Here is a 17,066-nt window from a genome sequence, read left to right on the forward strand (position 1 = left end):
CTGCCTCTGGGACTTGATCATGACCCAGGAAACATGCCGATGTTGAGCTAACCTTGGCATTGGATTTGATATTCTTAGGTTTTTTCGGTAAAGTCACGCAGGTAAAAAATTAAAATTAAAATTAATAAAAGTAAAATAAAATAAAAATAAAAAATCACGACGTTTCGGAGGCAACACAAGCTTCCATCTTCAGGTGGAACTGTCACAGCCGAAAGCTTGTGTTGCCTCCGAAACGTCGTGATTTTTTATTTTTTTTTATTTTATTTTACTTTTATTAAATTTAATTTAAATTTTTTACCTACGTGACTTTACCGAAAAAACCTAAGAATATGAAACCTTGCAGTCACGAAAGCTTCAAATCTAGAATTGGATTTGATGTTTACTAGACAGTTGTTGCCCTAGATTTGAAGTGTTCGTGACTGCAAGGATTCATACTTTTTTCGGTAAAGTCATGTTCGACTGCTGTGTTGATGATTTAGTTGTTTTTTCATTTATTTATTTTTACCTACGTGACTTTACCGAAAAAACCAAACAGTAGTTGTTGCCCTCCTTCCACCTGGTCTCGATGGTTCACAAAGGCAAATTGCGAATTAGGAGTGGTTGGTGAAAGGAGGGCGACTTAGGCAAAAACTGGTGGTTTGCGTTGCTGCTCTGGAGAGCTGAATATTGTAGATCGATGTTCGGCTGCTGGGTTGATGATGGCATTGGTCATGATTTCTCATTGTGCCGCGTGAAGGCTACAAAAGTGATGAAGTCCCACACGCTGTCAGAACCAGAATAAAGTTTAAAAATGAGTTTCAATCAAGGCTGCAGAAACCTTAAATCGAAGTTATCGAACCAGTTTGCTACCAGTAAAATTACCTTCACTTCATTCTTGGGCTTGAGGATGTCAAGAGGGTGTAAATTGACCTCTGTGAGCTGCCAGAAATCTCCCAGCTTCCCGTCAAATGAAATGTCCTCTTGCTTTGTCTTGTCGGCGATCATATCGGGGTTGATGCTCAGAACCTGTCCGGGGGAAAAAGAAAACGTGACAAGTTTCTCCGCAGGGAAACTGAATGTGGAACAATCTCGCTTCTTGACCCCCTGCAGCTTTGCTCTGTCGCCCATTATATTCAATCAATGGCAGGGAAAGGACCAGGTCAAACACCTGCTCTTTTCTATCGATTTGAATGTACTCTGTGATTAAACGACTGTGTCTCCCTAGCCGGCGCATGGCGCTCAACTGATTGAGTAAGTGCAATAGCTTTCACTCAACTGCGCAATTTTGTCTTCGACAAGGCACAGATACAAAGGCTAATTTTAACTTTTCTTGTAGAATGTAGGAGCAAGTGCTGTGAGTGGGCGCTGGTGCGTGTGCTCGTACACGTACACAAGTACATACACAACTGTACGCACAGCGAAACTCCTCTTTCTCTTTTCTTCGCACTAAATGCTTCCCATTATCTAAGCCTTCATAATTTAGGATAAGAGGAAGTCACCAGAATTGTCGGCGATATCTTCCTATAAACCGTGTTTATTCGCGCTTTGCCACTCACGTAAAAGTAGTAAATGTGCGGACGAACAAGGCGACTCGGATTCGTACTTAGTACCCCACACCAATTGGATAGGATTCCCACTGAACTGTATAATTATATATTTTACAACAACGCTCATGTAAAACTGATTAGTTACAACAAGTTAGTGGTTTCCTGCTTAACCAACTATGAGGCACTGCCCCTCTCTATTTCCCAACACTGATTTAGCGATGGAAATTCTACATTTCCATGGCATGGGGAGAGGCACTACAGATGCTATTGACGTCACAGGAAGGAAACTAATTTTGTTGACCCCAGGGAAATGAAGAGCTGAGTGGATCTGCGACCAAAAGTTGAACTTGTGATCTTCAGTTGTGCTCTAGCCACACGATAACTCAGCACACTGCATGGATATTCTGCATCGCGCAAAGATACGATCACACAAATAAATTATAATTTACGGCCTTGTTCAAATCAAAATTGGATCAAAGGCTCCCCATGTTCATGTTGGTCATATAAGTTGTTTTACCATACTTCACCGCACTAGTCAGTGCAGGTTGGTGAATGGGGGCCAGGCACCGGCGCAGATAACACTTGCCGCTGTCTTTAGCCACGGCCAGGAGTTGAACTTGGGTTACCGGTGGCACACAGTAGCAATTCTAGATTTGAAGCTTTCGTGACTGCAAGGATTCATTCCTAACAGCGTGCTTCAGCCGCACCGAACCTCACAAAAATAATATTCAGGGCCTACCTTGGCTCCTCCCACCCTCAACCAGGATATATACAAGGACTGTTTTCTTGGAATTTCTCTCACTTGATACAGCTATTTGTGCTGTGACGGTTCCACCTGAAGACGGAAGCTTGTGTTGCCTCCGAAACGTCGTGATTTTTATTTTATTATTTTTTTTTTACTTTTATTAATTAAAAAAATTTACACAGTAGCAAGTTCAGTGCGTGAACATCTGCACTGACCTCTTAATAATACATTTGATGTATTCCCCTCTTTGCTTTGTGTACTGTGGTGAGCTTGAGAATTGATGTTTCGGGCCAACGCTGAGTAATCATGAGAGGGCACTCACAGCTCTTGGCACCTGTTCCTGTGGATGCAGTGAAAAGATGCGCTCACGCTCACCTTGGCTCCCTCCACTCTCAAGTCCCACGGATCGTTTTGGCGTTGTCTTTTCAGCTGAATTATCACGGCCTGTGGTACTCTCCGCACAGAAACTGCGACCTTCATTGTGCAAAATCAACAAACAAACGTTCACCGTTTAAAATTAAGAAACAACAAGTTGGCCCAGATTAAATTGATTCGTGACATTTCTGCTAATTTTGTTCAAACCGACACAATACAATATACTGTACATGTGAAAATGCTATTACAATTCACGATAATGCACAAGATGTCCCATATGCCAGATAGAAGAAATGAAAAATCAAATATGTGGCCAATGCCTGTATCACACGAATGCACACAATTTTTGTCCGATTTAGGCAGCATAACCTACTTAGTTCTTGGAAGGCGAGATTGCCTGGGGATAACCAGGCGTTGTAGCCTTGGGCCACGAGATGGTCAGACACGGAAGTGCATCTTAGTGATGGATTATGGAACCTATGGGGGAGCCTTGATTATGCACACATCACTCCCAACTTCTAAAACCCATTCTGCACAGCACATGGAGAGGACACGCGCTACCTGTCTGGCTCTTCTATGTGCTGTGAAGAAGGGCCATTGCCCGAAACGTCGCCTATTGTATACTTTTTGTTTGTAAGGCCGCACTGTTATTGACAAATGTGAGTTATAACTTTCTGAACCGCCCCTACTGGACATGTGAGAAAGAGCTGTATAGCTCATAGAAGCCGTCCATAAATGACGTCACGCGATTTTGGACTCTTTTGCCCCCCCCCCCCAAATAAAACATGCTTCAAGTCGCTTTAAACTATTGTCATTGTAGTGCGTATTTACTGTGGCGCTGCACTCTGATGTTGTAGAAAACATTTATTAAAAAGTATATTTAACTAAGTAGAACGTGTTGTGTATATTTATTTAAAGTTGCGCATTTTGATGTGACGTCACATATCTCACCCCCCCCCCTCGTCACACATCGTCACAAATGTCTGCCCCCCCCCCTAGGTGCGTGACGTCATTTATGGACGGCCCCATAGGAGTCTTCCAGTATAAATACATAATCTGATCATGCATGGCATAGACCAAACATCCCAATGTAGGACGCTCCTGGACAAATGCCGGGTGGCTCAGCGAGGCATTCTTCAGTAAATAAAGATAATTATAATAATAATGTGCATGATATTACAGCCTTTAAAGGTATAATTTCAATGACTATGCTTAACTTTAACGTTAATAACAATGTTATAGCAGTTGGAGTGGATACAAAAGTCATACCTCCTCCTTGATGCTCTGGGATGTAAAACGCTTTATGTCTCCGGCGTTTCTGGGTCTAAGGTCATTCACGGCCAGAATTTCATCACCAAAGTGCAGTTCCTTTATTTCTGATGCCTCTCCGATTACCAGAATGCTGCGCACACCACAACAGAGATATACAGTTCAATACCTGTTTGGCGAGGTTTAAAAAGTTAAACAAACTGACGGTGATGTCAATCTGTGTCTCTGTGTGTGCATATCTCCGTGTCTGTGTGTGGAAGGGTTAGCGCACTGCAATCTGAACCCGGCGACCCGATTCAATTCACGGCCAACACCATTGACGATTACCTGAATCTGTCCCGGCCCTCCTCTAAGTCGACTCAGCCTCAAATGAGTACATGGTGCGGTGTGTAAACATCGCCACTGGGGAGATAAAGGCGGCCGGGCGTGGTGCTGGCCGTGTCTCTCTGTGTGTATCTCCGTGTCTCTGTGTGTATCTCGGTTTTCATCTCCCAGCTGGGTATGGTTCCCCCAGTGCAACCCTCATGACAGACGTTATGGAGGTAATTGGGGCCGTCCATAAATGACGTCACGCGATTTTGGACGATTTTTTACTCCCCCCTCGTCACACGGCGTCACAAAAGGTCAGACCACCCCCTCAAATATGACGTCACAAAGCTCTGTCCCCCCCCCAACCCCAAAATAAAACATGCTTCAAATCGCTTTAAACTATTGTCATTGTAGTGCGTATTTAATGTGGCGCTGCACTCTGATGTTGTAGGAGACAACATTTATTAAAAAGTCTATTTAATTAAGTAGAACGTGTTGTCTATATTTATTTAAAGTTGCGCATTTTGATGTGACGTCATATTTATCAACACCCCCCCCCCCTAGGTGCGTGACGTCATTTATGGACGGCCCCTATCAACTTACTATATTCTGCCATTGTATTCAGAAAATGACATGTTGTCAAGGACATCACTGCGGTTGACCTTCACAGTGATCAACTGTGCAGTCTGGTCCTTTTTCATCTGCCTGTGGGACAGAGAAATACAATATTTAAAACGCGTTGTGCGTGTGCATGTTAACGACTTAGCAGTCTCACGAGCATGGGTCTTTCAGCTGCAGCGAACCAATGGTTATGCCGATTCGATGTAATAATGTCTGATGAGACGATTTGTTCACAATTTCACCCAATAAAAGAGTCCCCCCACTGCCCCCCAAAAAAAGAAAGGCCTAACAAATGAACAAAATCATGGCGGTCAACATTCGATCACCGATTGTACATTTGAAAATGTCACGCTTCGTGGGTCACGTTGTTTTGTAGAGTGCTAAATGTAAACAACAACACAAATCCATTCTGAAAAAGTATAAATGGTGACAGGGAGCGGAAGCCATGTGGTTCGTGTGCAATGAATCCGAGCGACCTGAGTTTGATTATTGGTCAAAGCTAACGTCAGCGAGAAGTGACATTTGAATCGGTTCTCCTGGGCGACCCCCCCCCCCATCACCAACTCGCATTGCCCATCGTGGTAAAGCAGTTTGGTCAAACAACGCCCGTGACAAACACGATGTGGGGGAGACCTTCATCCAGCAGTGGACTGATAAAGGGCTGGAAATAAAACAATGCGCACAAAAACAAAGAACAATTTGCATGTGTCGTGCATCTATTACAGGTCCTGGTCATTATTTGTGTGTTTGCTTTTTCGAATCAAAAGTGAAGAGTGTCTCCTGACTCAAAGGATGGAACAATGACTGCTGAATGAGGGTCCCCGCAAGCCACGTGTACAACATTCTTTAGGACGTGTTGTGACGGGTACTGCAGGATCTGACCGTGTCCGTCCAGTGCACCACCGAGCTGCATTGGCTTCCAGTTGCCGACGGATACATTAGAGAGTCGCACTCATTACACACAAAGCGCTTGCCACAAGTGAGCCACAATACCCTGCTTATCTCGTCAAGGAGCATAAACCATCACGAGAACTCCGGTCATCCTTGCAGCAGATTTTGGCTAACCATCGAACAAACATAGTCACTGCATCGCACGCTTTCAGATGTGCTTCTTCTGCGGGACGTCTGGAATGCTCTTCCTTCAGATAGTCGGAAGCAACGGCAGCTATGCACTTTTGAATCTAGATTGAAAACTAATTTATTTAGAACTGCTTTTTGTGTTTAGTTCGTTGTCTTTTCCCCGCACCTCCTATTAGCGCAGTTGGCTATGTACGGTGTGAAAGAAGTTCAACATATATATGTACAACAGTGGTAAACACGCTACTCCACCGCTGGGCCGTGTCGCCACCCCATAAATCACCTCACCTGTAGCAGTCGGAAACCTTCCATGACTGTCCGGGGCTGGTATGCTGCTCAGCAGCAGCGCTGGCTTCCATTGGGCTCGACGACTTGGTGTGTTCTGGCTGGCCTGCTGCAAACTCCTTATCAATTCTGAGCTTGTCCATTGACCACGCGGGGAATGATTGGTTGCTTGGTTTAGACAGGATGCCGATTCCGTTGTCCTTCGTGTCTTCATTGTAGCGTATGGGCTTATAATTGTGAAAAGTAAATCGGAGAAAAGCGTCGTTGTTAATGTTTGCATGGTTTTTACACGATGTGATTGTTGGCAACTAGTTCTTTTCCACCATATTTGTCCATGAGCCCAGAATAGACATTTTGCTTGTTGGTACCACCTGTGGTGCCAGAAGTTGAGTGGTTCCAAATTGTTTACGTGACCAACAAAGGTGAATTATGTGATAATGGGTGGGTTATGACATAATTGACTCTCATTATCCATATAAATGCATCGGTACGAATACAGTTTTGCTATCTTAAGTGGTACCAATTTTTGCTCTGGTTCATGAACCGTCATATTTAAACCGAAGGCTATACATGCTTGCTTTAGTTATGGCTTTACTGTCACACTGCCATATGTTTCAAACAACATGTTGACAAATGTGTACATTTTTACATTTGTACATTTTGTAATAAACCATCAACATCTCCTGAAGAACTGCATTGCAGTTATAATACAGGGTGTTATTTTTTAAAAGATGGACCCATTTCAAAGCAGTATATTTCACGATGGCAGCATGTTACAATTACACAAACAGTTACAAACGGTTAAATGAGTTATCAAGTTTTACTAACCATTTTATAAATGCTCTATGTGCCCTCCACCTGCTGTACGGACAACATCGAGACGATAGTTAAATTCGTCCCAAACGCCTCTCAAAGTGTCTTCTTTCGCTGAATTCACCGCTGCCGTGATTCTGTTTTTGAGGTCATCCAAATTCGTCGCTAATGGTGGCACAGAAACACGGTCTTTTGTGCCACCATGCACTTTGACATTGGCGGATCAATGCCAAAACGCCGTTGAAACGCACGCTGCACCGCAATTACGGATTCAGTCTTGCTGAACTGCAGAAGGCAAAACGCCCCTTTGTGTTGCGGGGTCACCATCTTGCGAATGACTGAGGCTAGGGGCTGTTTGTGCGCTGGGAGAGGCATCGAGCAGTAATCATTTGAAACTCTACGCCCCGAACTTTCAAGTGGTAAGAGTTTCATTCATGGGCGGTTCGTGGTTTCAGAGATATAGCGATTTCAAATCGGGTCTATTTATTTGAACACCCTGTATTGTACACGTGTCTGCGATATGTTTGAAAGTTATGGATTTTCAGATTGTGCTATTTTTGTGTTATGATGGGTTTTTATTGTCATTTAAAGATTTGATGACTACCCTATATGCACCTGACTGCCAACATTCATATAATTGTGCTGAATGTTATATAATTCATACACAGTTGTATGTTGACTGCTAAATCATTAATTTGCCACCTGTACATCGCTATAGCTGTGCTAAATGTTTAGTACATGTGCTGATGCACAGAGTTTAAACACATGCAATTAACGGGTACATTTTAGAAGTTGAAATCTTTGATACATTGTTTCATGGCATCAAATACTCTTGACATTTCCATAGCCAGACTGAATATCCATTTTAAAATTCTTATATAGTCTGGGGTCTCAAGGTGGTGCCAGTGGTTTGCGCACAGCACTTCTGAACCCTGTAACCTGAGTTTGTTCCCTGCCTGTGGCTGACATCGGTGTGGCGAGTGACGTCTGAACTGGCCCATTTTTAAATCCTTTATATTAAGTTCACTTGCTTGCTTGCTTGCGCGCCTACGACCGTGAAAATCTTTCGGTCGTTTTTTAACCCACTTCCCGTGATCCAATCGAGCTGACATTTTGCACACAGACTCGTTGTGCGTGACAATTAATTTTCGTGAAATTTTTTTTCCAAATGTTTACACTTTTTAGGAAAAACTTTTTTTATATTTAATTACCAATTGCTTAATGGTGGCAGGCAATCATCTGACCCATAGGTGGCAGCCATCTCAAGCCAGAGGACGAGATGACTCTAGCCGCCACGCATATAAAGGATTTATAGTGAAAAACTTTGTTTTTACGGGTTAATTTTTTGTGGTACCCCTTCACCAACCTGCACTGACCAGCGTGGTGAAGAATGATCAAAAACCCAATCGACCACCATGATTGACATGGTGTCGAGAGGCCTTCGTCCAGCAGTAGATTGATAAAGAGCTGAACATTGTTATTTGTATTGTTTGATACTCGAAGACCGCACGTCCCTTGGACGTAACCATGAGTCCCTCCCTCCACCCAGCAATTTTTTTTCTTTCTAACATAGTATAATACTCCATAAGCTGAAAGACGTATACTGTGTATATTTAGACCAGGGGTGGGGAACGTCCGGCCCGTGGGCCGTATAAGGCCCGCGAAATCATTTGGTGTGGCCCTGCCAAGGCAACCGCAGGCGGGACTCGAAATTCAATAAATCTCGGAGCAAACCTGGAAAAGCCGTTGCGAGTAGCAACATCATCAATACCAGCTAACATCACACTCCTTTCGATTTAAAGCTTTCGTGACTGCAGGGATTCATCTTCTTGGTTCTTTCGGTAAAGTCACGTAGAAGGGAAGTAATAAAATAATAAAAATAAAACATAATAAAACAATTCTCACGACGTTTCGGCCACAACGCAAGCAGCCATCCTCAGGCGAAGAATGAAACACCCCAAGCTTGGAGCGTATATTTAAGCTGGGTTAGAGGGGGGGGAGGTGGGAAGAAGAGCGCCTAAACAAAATAATTTGCATATCAAGAGGAATTCAGCATATGGAAAATGCGTAGGAGGTGGGCGGGGGGGGTTCCAAATCAATACTATGCCCGTGCATTATGCAGGATTAGCAGCATCAAAGGGGGGGGGGGAAGGGGGGGAGCATTAACAAAGGAAAGGAATGTTAATAGTATGTAGCTGTAGTTACTAAACAACCACGTAAAAAACTACAGTATAAACTGCATGACAAACTAAAGTATAAACTACATAGCATCATCAGTAAACTTACTATACTCTACAATAAGCTGAGTTACTAACAGTAAGTAATACATGAAAAATTCTACGTTGTAAAAAATTATATAATATGCTTCCATCTAAACTTTATTCTCTTACATCACACGCGTCTATACCGTACTATATACTTCCATTCCCTTCTACGTGACTTTACCGAAAGAACCAAGAAGATGGATCACACTCCTTACCAAGGAGAAGCAGTTCCAGCCATCACATTAGGGGTGAGTTAATTAAATGTTTGACCAAATATAGCAGGCTAATTTTTAAGTTGATCAATTTGTATGGCCCGCGAATGATGTTATAAATATCCAAATGGCCCTTGGCAGAAAAAAAGGTTCCCCGCCCCTGATTTAGACAAACAATGATTATTAGCTTGCAGATATATATCTAGGCCGTGTGTATCTCTCTTTCTCAGGACACGCATCATGGACCTCGGATTAGCACGGTTGGCTACGTACTTTGCGTAAGAAATTCAGATTCACTTAAAAGTAAAAAAAACTCATTTACGAAACCTGTTCTGACTTTGTCATTCATTCATGGAAAACTGAACACATTACGTGTTGGTTTTTTTTGTTACTTCATTTCCAACTTTGCTGCTATTGATTCTCCAGCGACTCTCCATTGGCCGAAGCCAAGCCGCCACTCACGACTCCAGCCTGAGCACAACCTGAGCAGCTGCCACGCTCAGCTAGCTCGGCGTAATCAAACCCTCCTCCGACTGTGCGTAGTGTGCGTAGACTTGTGGCACTTACATGGAGCGGCGCACGGACCTCTTTTAGTTTCTGCATCCACTTATCAATGTCCCTCCTGTGAAGCATGTCACAACAGATACCACTCACTGGGTGAGCGATTGGTAAATCTAACACAGAGATTGCGACGTGAATGCACCACAAAGCAGAAATTTTTTTCACAATGGTCTTGCCACGTTGTTGGCTGTACTGGTGATATTGCCACGTGTATTCCAATTGAGTTATTTCTAAGCGTTGGGATGTTTGGTCAACGCCGGTAACATTGTGTGTGTGTATTGCCTTTTTGTTTTAGCTATGGGAGGGAAACGGGAGAACCCGTATGAAACTCATGGAGATCGCGGGGAGACCGTGCAAATGCCAAGCAGAAAAAAACACCCGAGTAGGCTATTGAACCTAGGTCCCTTCTTGCTACGAGTGACAAGTCTTATACCACTGCGCCATCCTGCTGCCCATTCGACTATTCAGAGTGAATTTGAGGGAGACGCCGTCTGCCACACAACAGTGGGGCCAAGTGTTTTATTGCAGTCAGCAAATAGCCACCCTGTTCTTTACTATATAAAGTGCACGATTGATTTTTGCAAATCTCACTTCATCTCACCTGCTTGTCCATAAGTGCTTTAGTTGTACTAACATATGCAGTACGGTACTCGATACAACATCTAATGCTTGTCACAAGTTAAGCTTCTCATGTTGAACAAAAAGTAAATTTACTTGACCTTACCAATATTTTAAATAGTTTTTCTGTCAAGCTTCTCATACATGTTGAACAAAAAGTTCATTTACTTGACCTTACCAACATTTAAAATTATTTTTCTGTTAACCTCATACATATTCTTTGGGTCTTTCGGTAAAGCCACATAGCCAGAAAAAAAGAACAAAAAATATCGACGTTTCGATCGCAACACAAGTGGTCGTCTTCAGGAAAGGGGGGTTAGCTTCTAAAGACAACTGCTTATAAAGGTTTGAAATGGGCGTAGCCCAAATGTCAGCAGCCAATGCCAATGCAAGTGGTGGGCAGCGACTGCGGCGGTGGTGGGGTTTCCACCAATCAGAGGGCTGCCAGGCAAAAATTAGCAAGTCAATGCAAGATCGCCGAGCCTTCTACACGGCGAATGCGCCAAGGTAGCTATGTTAATGTAATAGATTAACATAACCACCTTAGCATGTTAATGGAGGATGCTTGGCGATCTACCTTTAACATGCTAATCTCTGATTGGTGGAAAGCTCACCATTATGTATTCTAACTTACGATGCTACATTTGAGCATGTACTGCAAGTGCTTAAACAATATATTTGAATCTTAGTCACAAGAACCAGTTTTTAATTTAACGTTGATGCTACTTCATATAGCATTATTATCAAGACTAAAAATAATTTCACCCACAGAAGGAATAATCAGTTAGGCATATCCAGCAGCCATACAGAGTTAACGATGCCGAACGTTGTATGGGTGAGGTACCCACAAGTGAACTGTGAGGTTCCAAAAAATTGCAGCCAAAAAAATGGAAGTGTAATTATGTTGATGCTGCCTCAGGAATAGAGTTGCCTCCTCTGATGTACAAACACGACCCAGAAATTGCCTCGAGTGGTGTCTCATAACTATAATTATGCAACTGGCAAAAACTGGGACTTTTTACGTCACACGAAGACTTACAGATTTCCAAAGACAGTTCCGTCAAAAAAAAATTAACATTCCTGGAAAACCAAAGAGGTGGCAACCCTACCCAAGAAGCATTATGCATACTTATTTACAGTTTTATTTTAGTTCACATACAACTGGTTTCTTCATAGCTATGTTGGATCTTTACGAGTACGTTTCCTCCTTACCTGCTGCCAACGAGGAAGTACTGACGCTTGTAGACCTGGAAGTACAACACGGCGTCCCCTGGATCGTGCAGCATCATGGTCTTCACAGCCGACCACTTTGGGTTCTGCTCCGGATTGACTTCTATATTTTCAACGCTGCACATTAATAGCACAGCAGATAATACATCAGTGGAGAATTGTTTCTGCGTTGGCAATCTACGCCGAGGTATCAGTGAAAAGGTAATACAGAACGCAGAGGCCTTAGCCATCATTCTTTTGGTGAGTGATTTGTCCTGCCCAAGGCCACAAATGTATTTCTTTGTTCTCTGATCTATGTGTTTCCTCTTTCTGTATGTATGTCAGTGTAATACTCAGGATGCATCTGTACATGCTTTGTGTACTGTTCATCTTTATTTGTCAATGTATGTTAATTAAATCCACATGTTACAATAATATGCAACGATTGAAAACTTTCTTCTCTCAACACACCGGCATGCTGTTTATTTTTTTTTAAATGTTCCAAAAGCATGGCTGCTTGCTCTCGCTCAAATCTCTGTTTTAGTATTTTGGTGTCAGTCTGCCTTCAATAATTGTCCTTGAGAAACATACATTACTTCATTGCGCTTTCAAGTTGTGTGCCATAAACAGATATTTATTCTAGATTTGAAGCTTTCGTGACTGCAAGGATTCATATTCTAAGGTTGTCGGTAAAGTCACGTAGGTAAAAAATTAAAATTAATAAAAGTAAAATAAAAATTATTTGTATTTTATTTTTATTCTACTATTATTAATTTTAATGTTTTACCTACGTGACTTTACCGAAAACCTTAGAATATTAAACAGATATGTTCTTCTAGATTTGAAGCTTCTAGATTTGAAGCTTTCGCGACTGCAAGGATTCATACTCTTAGGTTTTTTCGTTAAAGTCACGTAGGTATAAATAAAAAAAATAATAAAAATGATAAAAATGATAATAGAAAAAAAAAATGCAGTGTTAAAACCTATGCTGTAATAACGAATTTATTTCATTTAGGTCTGCCTTGAAAAAGATCATTATGGTATCAAAGTGCTCTTTCCAGGTCTTTAAATAAATGAATTGACATTAAAATTCATGCCGCACTGATCAGTCAGGTGGAAATTATTTAAGAATACAGATAATAACAATTGAAATCTCTCTTGAAATAGGTCACAAGAATGCACCATTTTGAATTCAACATCGATGTCTGTCCCATCGCTGATTCCAAATATAAAGGTCATTGCAATCCATATGTTCGGATCAGAGCACTTGGATCGTATTAAATATTCACTTAAAAATGCCTGTGACAAAAATACAGTTAATCCACAGCATGCGTACACATTGAGGTAAGAAGGATGAGGACGTCAGAATGTTAAATGTCAGGGGAAGTACGCCAAGCCCTTAAACGGTTCAAAGGTGAATTGTGAAATATTTTGCTTTGTTGTCCTGACTATGACGTTAAACTGCGCCCGATTGTGGCGTCACCTAAGGGACCATTAATACTTTTATTGGAACGCTCGGAAGAAAACACCACAGCCATCGCTCCATACTTATTGCACAAGAACCATAGAAAGATCAATTGTGTTACGAAGTGAACAGGGGTGAATAGGGGGGTAGGGTGTGATGGATGGAGGAAGATTGTATCTTTATTGGACTAAAGAAAAATGGTGACTTATCTATTATAACTTTGATAGTGTTGTCTGTTGTTGGACACTTGGTGTTTTGGGCCTTAATGCTTGAGCTCGGTTTTTTCGCGTATATATATGAATGTGTCGTTAAGACCCGCCACCACCCGAAACAACCAACGAGTGAGGGTTGTCACGTAAACTGAACATACCAATTCGTCACTAGTACAGCACACCGGTGTGTCGGAGAGCCAAGCCACAACATTTACAATCTCAGTACGATCTAACCCGCAAAAAAACCTTTATTATGGATGATATTGGTCGCGAAAGCCTACGTGTTAAACTCAGGATGATCCTAAAACGAATAAGTTTGCCAAATACCGAAATGAATCACTCGACAGATATATTGTTTTAAAGACGTGTCACTAACTTCAAACTGCAGTCAGGAAAATCAAGGTCTTCTAGAAATCGAAAACGTGCTGCGATAATACCCAATTCCAGCTTGTAAATCATATCAAGCCGTCACGGAATGATCACCATCTATTTAAGCTTTACCACTTCTCAATAAACCGTATCAACACCATCTGCCGTAGTTAACGCATCTTGTTGTGTGTTTAAACCGACTAAACTGGTTATTGGAGTCCACGAGAGCAGTGTTTTTATAATGTTGCTATACTCGACTGTGTGAATGTACACAATGCATGGACACAGCCTGGCATTGACGTGTGTCGGCTCCAAACCTTGACATGGAAATGATTCCAAGCGGTTGGTTGGTGACGTAGTGGCTTTCGCTCTCGTAATACTCCAGCAAGCACTGATAACCAAAGTCCCGAAGCACAAAGTACCTGTTTTTCCAGCTCGCCTGCATGCAAAGCAGTGTAACACGTGTTACATGTACATCAGCATACGAATCTTATCTTTTCATCAGGGCCTAATTTCTCACCGAATATTTTCCATGTCGCAGCTCGAATGGACGAGGCACAGTAGGGGACACGAGTGGTACATCGGCCAGTCATCTTAAGTCAGTCAACCCATGGCACCCGTGACCTCCTGCCAGCGGGCGTTCAACACTTCACGTGGCCTTAAAGGTGCACGTAGCCTGGCACAAGCGCCGCGGTGCAATCACCGCCACTTAGTGGCGAATGGCGGTTGTTGTTGGACTAGGCATGTGACGAGCAGCCACAACTTTGCTGAAAGGTATACTGGATGTAATGTGCCGGATGCAGAAATATTTCCCCAGGTTACAGACCCGGACAGACCTGGAATAATTTAAGCACGACGTTAAATACACAAGTTAATTTACTCGCTCATATGGTCAACTTTGACTAGTCGTTTCATAACGGTGTGTGTGTGTGTGCCCACACTGGAGTTAAAGGGAAATGTATTTTTAAAGCCACTGTTTGGTGGTGATTTTCTACATTTTCTGCCATGAAGCAGCCTGCATGCACGATTTACCAGATTGGAAACATGTGCTCTTCAAAGCCCGTTTGAAAATTGTTATTTTTACGATTTAATGTCAACACAGGACAAGATTACGCAAAAAAAAAATACCGACACATATGTGTACGGTTTTGTTCCAAGGACAGCTGTGCAGAGTCAATAAGTTATCATTTTATGTACAGCATTCTTGTACTAAAAGTGCACCGATGTGAGTTTTCTTTCTGAGTGAGCATGTGCACACGATGGATATTACAACCTCAAAAGCTTTCACGGACAGCGTCTTCGCGTGTACTGTGGAGACGTACGCACGCCAGTGTGTGTCGTGGACCCTCCTCCACCCGACTCGGCTAAATTAATGAAGCTGTCGCGTGAGCAGACACGACAATTTGCGTTGTTTCGGCACACCGGTGTGCTGGAGAGCAAAGCCACAAACATTTAACAATTGGGTATAACGTTTCGCTGGGATTGAGCTCCTGATCGCCTGATGATGCCTGTTACGTATACACGTATGCCACAGTGCCTCATACAAAGGGCACAGATCCATCAATGCATCTTTATTTAACGTGCCAATATTGCCCTCGCTAAAGTAAAACATCAGTGCAGATTACAGAAGATGAATAGTATGGATACACGATATTGGCATGTAAAAGAAAGATTTAATTATCTGTGCCCTTTGCATGATGCACTGTTAAATGTAGATGTGTATCCATAGCGATGTTGGCACGTAAAATAAATATTTAATTATCTGTGCCCTTTGCATGATGCACTGTTAAATGTAGATGTGTATCCATAGCGATGTTGGTACGTAAAATAAAAATTGATTGGATCTGTGCCCTTTGTATGAGGCACTGTTAAATGTGTGTATACATAACACGTTGCACTCGTGAGACAAGTATAACACACACGAGTATATAAAAACTAGTTGTTGTGTTTATAAATATTAACGAATCCATCGCCCGACAGTCTCAGTAGGTGTTAAGTATGCGTGTGGTCTGAAGCGATTAATTTGCCCGCATAGAATACCTTCCTTCACGCAGCAAGGTAAACCTACAGCATATATTGATGCCGAGCAGTATAAATCATGCTCCAAGGCCCCGTCAGTAAGCGATGCCATCGGGCACTCACCTTCTTTCTGAAGATGAATTGGTCTTGAGGTGGGGACTTCCATAAATTGCCACTCATCAAGATGCTCGGCAAAGCCATCGCTCAAAACGTGTGCAAATAACTGCTGGAGAAAATACGAGTTGATCAAATCCAACACATTATGGAATGATTAAACATTTTTTATTAAGGCACCGTGAACATTTCGGCATATTGCGTACTATATTGAAATGTTGGTCTTGCGTGTTTAGAAGATACATCATTAAATCACATTGTACGTGTTCCTTACCTTAACGTGCTCAATTCACAAGTGTGTTGGTCGGAGCAACGCAGGAGAAGAGACTTGGCAGGTGCGTCACTTGACTTCCTCGTGAATTCCAGTGGCCATCATATCAGAATGTTGCAAAGCTAGTTTTAAAAGCCCTATTCATCAATGCATCTTACCTTATACTTGTCAAGTCGTTCACACGCAATATATATTTAACATTAATGTTCATGAGAATCGTGAAGTTACATATTGCTCGAACACAAAATGTGGATTATCACGTCACGCAATGAGATGGCGGTGGCTTGGAGAGGGTTTCATCTAGCAGTGGTATGATCATGGCTCAAAGATGATCAAAGCGAAAAGGTAATTTTGAGGATATCTCAACTATTTTAAAAGAAACAACCCAAAAAACTAAAGCGCTTTTGTCGCTAAATACATTATTTGGCAGAGGTGGGACAAAGTCATTGTTATGCAAGTCCAAGTCGAGTCGCAAGTCATCAAATTCATGACTCGAGTCTGACTCGAGTCCAAGTCACATGACTCGAGTCCACATCTCAGAGGTGGGACAAAGTCATTGTTATGCAAGTCCAAGTCGAGTCGCAAGTCATCAAATTCATGACTCGAGTCTGACTCGAGTCCAAGTCACATGACTCGAGTCCACACCTCTGTTATTTGGTGATACTCTGTTGCAATGGTGCACAAGCACAAATAACAAAAACAATAAACACATTCGTGAGTAACGCTGCGTGG

The 17,066-nt window shown here is 42.3% G+C and overlaps 1 protein-coding gene across 4 annotated transcripts in view; it reads right to left on the minus strand.

Annotated features, from left to right (window-relative positions):
- The window catches only part of LOC144717661 (uncharacterized), a 20,831-nt gene extending 4,400 nt beyond the window's left edge, over positions 1-16,431 (minus strand). The window contains exons 1-10 of one of the 4 annotated variants that reach the window (XM_078593193.1): positions 16,338-16,431; positions 16,073-16,175; positions 14,248-14,369; positions 11,888-12,022; positions 10,064-10,118; positions 6,211-6,434; positions 4,828-4,929; positions 3,916-4,048; positions 2,647-2,745; positions 862-1,005 (exon numbers count right to left, since the gene is read on the minus strand). In XM_078593193.1, coding sequence (XP_078449319.1) covers positions 862-1,005; positions 2,647-2,745; positions 3,916-4,048; positions 4,828-4,929; positions 6,211-6,434; positions 10,064-10,118; positions 11,888-12,022; positions 14,248-14,369; positions 16,073-16,150 — 1,092 coding nt within the window. In that variant the 5' untranslated portion in view covers positions 16,151-16,175; positions 16,338-16,431. Of the gene's footprint in view, positions 1-861; positions 1,006-2,646; positions 2,746-3,915; positions 4,049-4,827; positions 4,930-6,210; positions 6,435-10,063; positions 10,119-11,887; positions 12,023-14,247; positions 14,370-14,450; positions 14,767-16,072; positions 16,176-16,337 lie in introns of those variants that run through there. The other 3 variants (XM_078593192.1, XM_078593194.1, XM_078593195.1) reach the window with 3 other exon arrangements.
- Positions 16,432-17,066: the final 635 nt, after the last annotated feature.

Source organism: Lampetra planeri, chromosome 4 (genome assembly GCF_965212315.1).
Source record: "Lampetra planeri chromosome 4, kcLamPlan1.2.h2, whole genome shotgun sequence".
In the NCBI taxonomy this organism is placed as follows: Eukaryota; Metazoa; Chordata; class Hyperoartia; order Petromyzontiformes; family Petromyzontidae; genus Lampetra; species Lampetra planeri.